Here is a 9,608-nt window from a genome sequence, read left to right as displayed (position 1 = left end):
AGGGATGCCCGCGGGGCAGTGGCTGAGGCCCAGGTCTCAAGATTCTGCTCTACTGTCCCGGCCTCCCAGAAGGCCAAGATGGATTGACCTCCTGCTGTCAGCTCTTCATTTTAATCTCAGGGGGCTTCTGGGAGCTCGCCTCCCCCCCCTCAACCCCAAGCTCCAGGCCCCTCCTCCCTCCAAGTACTGGTGTGAACCGGCCACAAATCCGCCTAATCCATCAGCATCGCCTGCAGCACCCAGCCCAGCAGCCAGGAGACCCCACTGCTCCCACCCACCCAGCGGCGACAGCCCGGCCGGGCCCACGCCACCTCACCCATGGGGAACAGCAAGAGTGGGGCCCTGTCCAAGGAGATCCTGGAGGAGCTGCAGCTGAACACCAAGTTCACGGAGGAGGAGCTGAGCACCTGGTACCAGTCCTTCCTGAAGGAGTGCCCCAGCGGCCGGATCACCCGGCAGGAGTTCCAAACCATCTACTCCAAGTTCTTCCCCGAGGCTGACCCCAAGGCCTATGCCCAGCACGTGTTCCGCAGCTTCGATGCCAACAGCGATGGCACCTTGGACTTCAAGGAGTACGTCATCGCCCTGCACATGACCAGCGCGGGCAAGACCAACCAGAAGCTGGAGTGGGCCTTCTCCCTCTACGACGTGGACGGCAATGGGACCATCAGCAAGAACGAGGTGCTGGAGATTGTCACGGTCAGTGTCAGCCTCCTCGTCTCTGGCAGAGAGGGACGGGGGTCTCGAGGAATTGGGCTGCCTCTAATTCCCCATGGGGGGCTGGCTGGGAGAAGGGAGTGGACACCCGAGGTTGATGACTCAGTGGCTCTGAGAACGTGGTCAGGAGGAGTCTCCAACAAATCAATATTAATAGAGAGCCAGACAGTATTCTTGCCTGGAGAATCCCCATAGACAGAGGAGCCTGGCAGGCCACAGTCCATGGGGTTGCGAAGAGTCAGACACAACCAAGCGATTTAGCACAGCACAGGGCACCTTCCCACAGCTTCATTTTCCTCCTAGAGAAGAAGAATGTGGGAATTTTCTGTTACCTACCTTTACCGTTTCCTTCTTTCCCTCCCATCTTCCTTCCTTTCTTCATTAAAGCGTTCTCCAGGGACTTCCCTGGGTGTCCAGTGATTCCAATGCGAGGGGTGCAGTTTCCATCCCTGGTCAGGGAAATAAGATCCCACCTGCTGTGCAGTGCAGTTAAGAAAATATATAAATAAGTAGGTGTTAAAAATAATAAAGCATTCTTCAGAACCTCCAATAGGACACACGTGCATTCTTTTTTTTTTTTTTTTTGGCTCCGGGGTTGGGGGCATCTTAGTTGAGGCAGGTGAAGCCTAGTTCCCTGACCAGGGGTGGAACACCAACTCCACCCTCCAGCATTGGGAGCCCAAAAATCTTAGCCACTGGACCACCAGGGAAGTCCCTTTCATAAGATCTTATGGACAAACCCTAACGAACTTTTTGGCCAACCCAATATATTTATGTATTTATGTTTATTTTATTTGGGTCCTGTGGCTTTTGGGATCTTACTGCCCCAAACAGGGATTGAACCAGGGGCCACCGCCACTGCAGCGAAAGCCCCGAGTCCTAACCACTGGGCAGCCAAGGAAGTCCCTCACGAGTCATTTTAGAGACATAACATGTTTCAAATAGGTTGGCCCAGGGTCGGATCATCTGCCAAGACTTTTAGGTGTTTGAAAAGTAGTTTTATTTAATATAAAATGCATGCCAAAGAAAACGAAAATTGCCTTTAATTTCATCATCCAGAGAAAACTACTGTCAACAAATAGGCATGTATCTTTCCAGTCTTTTATTTATATATTTAAAAATAACTTTAGAATTAGGACATATTCACATATGGTTTTATCATACTGTTCTTCATTCACTATTTTATATCAAATTGCTTTTAACAGCTGCTTAGAATTCCATCTTATAGACATGTCATAAAATTACTTAACCATTCCTATATTTTTGGACAATGAGGATGCTTCTATTTTTTCCTTATTATTTCTTTCCCTTCACTCAGTATCATTTTACTGGATTTTTTTTTTGCCCCCCACCCCCACCCCATGCCACTTGTTTTCTTTCTCTAATCCCATTCCTGTAAAGAGAGAATATTCTTCATCTTTCATATAATTTTTGAGGCATTTGTAATCCCACTTTCATTCACCCAATTCTTCCACCCTTATTAGGCAAGACCATAGAGAAAACAGCCAAGGATGCAGCCGTGGTCAGCGACTCCTTCTTGGGCCTCCCATTAGGGGCAGGTGTGTGTAGAAACCTCACTGGTCTCTGGGCAGGGCCTGCAGCGCAAGCTCCTTGGATTGACAGGTGGCCTGCAGCAGGGACCACCTAAAGGATGCCAAGCCCAGCAGAGGCCTCTGAGTTGGTGCTTCTTCAGAAAAAGGAGGAGGAAGAAGATGAAGGGGTAGAGGGGAAGGGAAGGAGGAAGGAGAGGGTGGGAAGGCGTGGGGAGGCAGAGAGAGAAGGGCACGACCACAGATGAGGCTATGCAAGAGCATGCCAAGCCTCTACTATTCACCATGTCCAAGGTAACTGGCCTGGGAGTCAGTCATCTGTTGTGGGTTCTGATGTACCACCACCAAGCTGGGCCTCCAGAAAACCACAGAACCTCCCACCGCCCCAAGGCGAGGATGTAATGGTTCTTTGGCAGTCCATTCCCGGAGGCCCTGACAGTGTGCCCTTGGTTTTAGAAGCGGGGTGATGGGCAGCCAGTCACTCCCAGCCGTTAGCCTTCCGGCCTGCCCAAGGGTCCCCGGCTGAGGAATTTAAAGGAGCCCTTACTTCACTGCCGGGTACCTCGGAGCTCTGAGCGCTGTCGGTGAGGCAGCTGCCCCAGCTGCGGGTTTCAACTTCCTTGCTTCTCTTGCTACAGCACAGGAAGCTGAAAGGGAGTTTCTAAAGCCACTGCTCTTCCCTCCAGGTAAATTTCATAGGCATCACTGCCCCTGCCTGGCTGGTTCCCTGACGTCTCCACGGCATCCCAGTCCCAACACTTCGGTCGCAAGCTGGGACACTCAAGATGGGGGAGCCACAACCTTGAGCATCCACCCTGGGTCTGGCCAGCCTGCTGGAATCCTAGTAACCTGGAGCTGAACGGGCACATCAAGACTACCCCGTCCCTTTTCCTGATCACGTGTCGGAAGGCACTTCCTGCTTTGCTGGACATTGTCGACTCAGCTCCTGTATTAGCTAGAGTAGAGGGAAGTGAGAAGGACCCTTGAGCTTTACCCTCCCTAAGCAGAGGGGTAAAGGAGGGGCTTCCAGAGGCCTTATCCAGCCCCTACCATGCTCTCCAAGACATTCTAGGAATAGCATGAGATGCAAGCACAGAGGTTTTAGAACCAAACTTGCCAGGGTTAGCATCTCCAGTCTTCTGCTTCTGGTTGGCCGAATTCTAGCAAGTCAGCTGATTCAGTTTCTCCATCTGTGAAATGGGCCAATAACACCCACCTCATGAAGCTGTCATGAGTTTACATGTAAAAACACTTAGAAATGTGGCACGTGTTAATCACTTAACAAACATTAGCTCTTATTACCATAAGTAATCCATGTGGCGCTACTGTTGAAGAACCCACCTGCCAATGCAGGAGATGGAAGAGACACAGGTTCGCTCCCTGGATCAGGAAGATCCCCTGGAGGAGGGCATGGCAACCCACTCCAGTATTCTTGTCTGGAGAATCCCATGGACAGAGGAGCCTGGCAGGCTATAGTTAATGGGGTCGCAAAGAGTTGGACACAACTGAAGTGACTTAGCACACACACACCATAAGCCAGCCTGCTAGGCAACCAAAGTACCACTTGGATTCAGAAAAAGCCATCTGATGTACTTCTGGGCAGTGAGGTCAAAGGTACCAGTTTTCAAAATGCAGCCTTCAGAAAGCTTTTTATTTCTTATTTTCATTTTTTAATACAATGAAAGTAATATGTCTGCATGGTCAGGAAATTCAGACTGTACAGAAAGGGACAAAATAAGAAGGGAAAGTCATCCTCACCTCTTCCCCACATTCCCTTCCTCTTCTTAAAAGTACAGATGACTCCTGCCCACTCTCAAGAACTAGGATTTAGCTGGTGCCAGTGGGTTGGGGGGCCTGAGCATCTGCATTTTAACCTCAGCGTCCTGCTCAGCCATGTGGGTTCCCCCAGAATCACTTCTTCTGACCAGTGCTCCCCCTCAATTTGATGCAGGCTATCTTCAAAATGATCAGTCCTGAGGATGCAAAGCGTCTCCCAGAAGATGAGAACACTCCGGAGAAGCGAGCAGAGAAGATCTGGGGGTTCTTTGGCAAGAAGGATGATGGTGAGTGACTTCTTCCCAGCCCTTGATTTCACAGTGCCGGGCTATGTCCTAGAGATCCCAATGAGATTGACTCTTCCCAGTCCAGAGACCAGGTGGGACGGAGGACCCCTCCTCCCACCACAAGGTGATCAGCAGAAGAATGGTCAGCAGACAGTTGTGGGCCCTTCTGGAACTGACTGAAAATGTCACCACCTCCCACCACTCATAAAACTCCACCACTGCCTGAGATTCTCTGGGGGCGAATGCAGGCTCTAAATGATGGGGTGCTTTGGAAAAAAAAGCATCTTTTGTTTGGACAGAATTAACCCACTTTGCTAAGTCACTTCAGTCGTGTCCGACTCTGTGCGACCCCGTAGACGGCAGCCCACCAGGCTTCCCTGTCCCTGGGATTCTCCAGGCAAGAACACTGGAGTGGGTTGCCATTTCCTTCTCCAATGCAGGAAAGTGAAAAGTGAAAATGAAGTCGCTGAGTCATGCCCGACCCTCAGCAACCCCATGGACTGCAGCCTTCCAGGCTCCCCCGTCCACGGGATTTTCCAGGCAAGAGTACTGGAGTGGGGTGCCATTGCCTTCTCTTCAAACCCACTTTGAAGAAAGATTAAAAAATCAAGGCAACAGCCCATCATTTTGTATACAAATGACAAGTTTTGAGGCTTTGCAAGCATACTGCTTTCTTTTTGAATGGAGTGCCCAGTGTTTTGTTGTTATTTTAGGACACTTTGGTTTACTTGTTTAAACCAAACAAGTAGCCTTCTTCACAGCTGGGATGGGGTAAAGCTCACTTCAGAATTAGCATGGCATCCCAAGTATGCAGGATCTCAATTTATATGGTGTTACTTTAGGAAATTAGTTCGGGTCCCCCCTCCCAACCCCCAAGCACCATCAGATGGAATTAGATTTCAATTCAATTTCAAGAGATTGATGGGGGTAGGGGGTGTGCTATGAGGGGAAATGAGGAGAGATCTTCAGGAGGCTGGGAAAGCCATCAGACTGCAAAGCAGATGAACGGCTTATGGGCAGACTCAAGAAAAGTCTTAAACTGCAGGGCTGGGCTAAGAAAGTCTTGATGAAGCTGAGGGTGTGTCCTCGGGCCCCCTTCTGCCAGGAGCTGACCTGTCTTGGCTCCCTCCCCTGTTCAGTCTGGCAAAGAGCAGCCAATGGGGAAGGTGAGCTTGTACTGAAAGCGGTGATGGATTCCAGAATTGGGTGGCAGGGGCTGCTGGTACCTGAAGCCCATGTCCAGCTCGGGAAGGACACAGGAGAGGGGCTGGTGTCAGACGGGGACTGCAAACTTGAATGACCACTGGGTCTGGGATGATGAATGTGAGAGGAGTGGACAGTGGCCCAATGAAGCAATAGGGACTGGCAAACAGTGGGGCATGAGGGTCTGCCTGGTTTTACGGCCTCTGGTCAGTTGTTACCACATAGGAATACAGATCCGTTGGGGCCTCATTGTCTTTTTTTTTTTCTTTAAAGAGAAGCCAGCAATTGAGATTTTTAAAATCTGAAGTGCCTCCACTGATGAAACACTACATGGTCCACACACATCTGAGAAGCTGGTATCGGTCCATTTGTGATCTCTGGGCCAGTCTCTTACCAGGGTTCCAGGTCACACGCCCAAGGAGGATGATAAAGAAGGCCCCTATTAATCTGCAGTCCAGGGAGAAGGTAGATTAGCAACCAGATCTGTGACGTTAGAGCCAGAATTAGAGTGAGGCATGTGAGGTGCCCTGGCACAAGACTTAAGGAGACCCTTTTCTCAGGTGCCAGCCCTGTGCCCATACTATGCTGAAAGTGAGAGCCTCCTTAAATGTTAAAGGGGAGGTACCTCCCTTTCCTCACCCAGACGTCACCTCCCCTTTGAACACCTTCTCCTGGCTGCTTCAGGTGCCTCCCAGTGGCACGTCACCCCTCTGGCTCTTTAACCCCCATCCTGACATCCTGCTGGGTCTGGCAGGCGCTGAGTCCCTTGTTCTGCTACTTGCTGACCTGAATATTGACCGCAGTGAATGTCACAGGAGGCAGTGGTACTCCTGCCAGGTGACTTGTGTTTTCACATGGTCCATCTGAAGACCAGGCTTCACTCCACAATCAGCTTCTGAGAGTAGGAGTTTCAAGCTATCAGTGAGGCTCATAGGGCACCAGGGACCTTAAAACCCACATTTCAGCACCCTGACCTGTACAAGGAACCTGCATCCTAAACAGGAAGGATTAAGGTCACTCAAAAGGCCTGGAACATAAAAAGCCAATGGAAACCCAGTTCAGTTAAGCCAAGCTTTACTGAGCACTTAGTACATCAGGACTATGAGCCTCGCCATAAGCAGGAAGGAACATTTGCCTCATTCTAGAGTCATTTCTGGGCTTCCCTGGTGGCTCAGATGGTAAAGAATCCGCCTGCAATGCAGGAGACCTGGGTTTGATCCCTGGATTGGGAAGATCCCCTGGAGGAGGGCATGGCAACTCACTCCAGTATTCTTGTTGGAGAATCCCCATAGACAGAGGAGCCTGGCGGGCTACAGTCCATGGGGTTGCAAAGAGTCAGACACAACTGAGCAACTAAGCGCAGCACAGCACAAAGTCACTTCCACAGGTGACTCTCTCCCCATCAGACAAACAGTTTCCCAGGCCAGGGGCATTATCTCACTCTCTTTCATGCCACACCCTGCCCTCTGCCCCCTGCAATGACCTCAGCCCCGTACACAGTGACTCTGGCACAGAGGAAGGGCTTAGTGAGTGCATTTAACTGGAGAGAACCAAATTCAATAGTTGGGGCAAAGCCCTTTCTTGCCCCAAATGGGGAGGTAGATTCAGTTCAGTTCAGTCGCTCAGTCATGTCTGACTCTTTGCGACCCCATGAACCACAGCACGCCTCCCTGTCCATCACCAACTTCCGGATCCATGTCCACCGAGTCGGTGATGCCATCCAATCATCTCATCCTCTGTCGTCCCCTTCACCTCCTGCCCTCAATCTTTCCCAGCATCAGGGTCTTTTCAAATGGGTCAGCTCTTCGCATCAGGTTGCCAAAGTATTGGAGTTCCAGCTTCAACATCAGTCCTTCCAATGAACACCCAGGACTGATCTCCTTTAGGATTAGGGATGCAGAAATGCCTAGGAAAGGATCGCCAACCAATCAGAAGAGATACAGCACTAGCCCAGCCTCCTGGAGGCCCTGCAGGGCCTGTCATTAACCCTCTCATTGCTGGTTCACCGGGAGGTCCAGGGGTCCTAGGAAAGAGCTGGAGGGTGGGGTTATCCTCAGGGGCAAGGAGATTAGTATTTTCATAATAGAGCCATCCACTCTGGGTATGCTTGCAAAGATCAGCTTCATTGCAGCTGGAAACAGCCTATCCTGACTGTATTATTTTCTCCTCTTGCAGATAAACTTACAGAGAAAGACTTCATCGAGGGGACCCTGGCCAATAAGGAAATTCTGCGACTGATTCAATTCGAGCCTCAAAAAGTGAAGGAGAAACTGAAGGAAAAGAAACCCTGATGTCAACTGCTCAGGTCTCCTCCCTGCCCACCCCTCTCAAATAAACACTCGTGTGCACACATGTGCACGCACACACACACAAACACAAACACACACCACCCCCGGGGCCGGGAGGGCCTCCAACCCACAGTACATTAAACCCTCCTGCACACCTCCCTGCCAAACGGAAGTGTCGTTAAGCATTCACCAAGTCCCACCCACTCTACTGCCCGCCTCCCCTCCCCCCAGCCCGCCAGCCCAGGCCTCCGTAGTAATTCCAGGATTAGGTCACAGGAGCCCTAAATATAGGTCACTGGAGGCCTAAATATCCCCGCCCCCATGAAAGCTCCTTTGTGGATTGTTGGGTAAGCAGGTTCCAATAAATGCAAGAGGAGCCAGGCACTCAGCTGACTGGTCATTCTCCAACTGGAAAAGGAAATGATTTCTGTCGGTTCAGCCTCATGGACAAGGCTGTGTCGCCGTCGCAGTCGCAGACCAGGGTGCGGGGTCTGTGGTGCTGGAGGAAAGAGACACGGCCCTGTTCTGGTACAGCTCAGGGTGCAGAGGGGACCATAGACCTCGAAGAAGCCGGCTTGGGTGGTGAGGTTACCATGGAGACATGCAAAGCATTGTGGGCGGGGCCGACTTGTCCAGGGAAGGGGAAGGTGTTCCGAAAGAAGAGGCGTTTCAACTAAGACCCAGGGGATTGGAGTGGGGAAAATGTGGGGGTGGAACAGTGATGTGTCTCAGAGACCCTGAGTCGAGAATGAGCAATTCAAGTTCTAGGACCCTGAGAAGGCCAGTGTAGCCCCAGAGCAGAGGGAGGAAGCGGGGAGAGCAAACTGAGTTAAACTTCCAAAGTAGGCGAGGGGCGGGGGTTGGGGGCAGACCATGCAAGGACTTCCCTGCAGGCCAGGGGAAGACCTAGGGTTCACCGCGGGGGTAGTGGGGGCTGTGTGGGGTTGGAAGTAGAAGAGATTATGTTTGTAAGAGAACCCCACCCCACCCCCCGCAGGGTAGAAATAAATTAGGCAAGACTGAGGCCTGGATATCACACTCCTGTAATCGCCTAGGTGGCCTGGGCCAGGGGAACAGCAGTGGGGTGGAGAGAAGGCGACCTGCTGGGAGATATTTAGAAAGTAGGATCCACCTGACTGGTTCAGGGGAAGAGGGAGGAGCAAGGATGGTCAGTAGCCATGTGCAGCCTGGGTGCCCAGTGTAATCCATTTGATTATGCCAGATACCTCAATGGTTTTCACCTGGTTTTCATTGGTGATGTCAATAGGTTTCACTGGTGATAGCCACCATCATGGGAAACAGCAGGGAGAGATGCTGGTTTCGGGGGAGGATGACAAGTTCAGTTCTGATCCACTGCAAGGTGAAGACAGATGTCCCTGCAGCCCCTACTTTTTAGAGGCAAGGAAAAGGAGCCACAGAGTCAGCAAGTGGCTTGGTTAGGGTCAGCTAATGAGTGGAAGCCAGCCCAGTGCTGCCTATTGGCTCACACTCCCTTATCAGAGCTCCAGGGCCTGGGACACCTCAGAGCTCCACCAGTAGGTTCTGAAGATCATTGTGTGCATTGTTTTGAAAGCTCTTTTATTCTTCAGCCTTAAGTTCCAAGAGGAGGTCAGAAAAATATGCAGATGTCCCAGACACTTGAGCAACCTGTATGCAACCCTGGGGGCTGGGGAGTCTCCATCTGCTGGTGTGGGGGGATTACCCTCGCTTTAGCAACAGCAAAGGCTCAATCACCACCACCAGAAAGTGCTGCTCTTTGTGGAGGACAACCTTGAGAGTCATCGTAA

General features: G+C 51.2%; 1 protein-coding gene across 1 annotated transcript; it reads left to right on the top strand.

The window, feature by feature from the left end:
* Positions 1–222: 222 nt before the first annotated feature.
* RCVRN (recoverin) lies at positions 223–8,205 on the top strand. The gene is made up of 3 exons (XM_015098653.4): positions 223–699; positions 4,219–4,330; positions 7,709–8,205. Exons 1-3 carry the CDS (start codon positions 319–321, stop codon positions 7,822–7,824), a joined length of 609 nt encoding a protein of 202 aa, XP_014954139.1. The 5' UTR covers positions 223–318; the 3' UTR covers positions 7,825–8,205.
* The last annotated feature ends 1,403 nt before the right edge of the window (positions 8,206–9,608 follow it).

Source organism: Ovis aries, chromosome 11, assembly GCF_016772045.2.
Source record: "Ovis aries strain OAR_USU_Benz2616 breed Rambouillet chromosome 11, ARS-UI_Ramb_v3.0, whole genome shotgun sequence".
Classification (NCBI taxonomy): domain Eukaryota; kingdom Metazoa; phylum Chordata; class Mammalia; order Artiodactyla; family Bovidae; genus Ovis; species Ovis aries.
The sequence above is the reverse complement of the archived record's forward strand: the minus strand, read 5'-3'. Positions and strand labels throughout refer to the sequence as shown.

Coding starts and splice junctions, on each gene's coding strand:
- RCVRN (XM_015098653.4), top strand. CDS start 319: ATGGGGAACAGCAAGAGTGGGGCCCTGTCCAAGGAGATCCTGGAGGAG. Junction 700..4,218: donor AGGTGCTGGAGATTGTCACG/GTCAGTGTCAGC, acceptor AATTTGATGCAG/GCTATCTTCAAAATGATCAG. Junction 4,331..7,708: donor CTTTGGCAAGAAGGATGATG/GTGAGTGACTTC, acceptor CTCCTCTTGCAG/ATAAACTTACAGAGAAAGAC.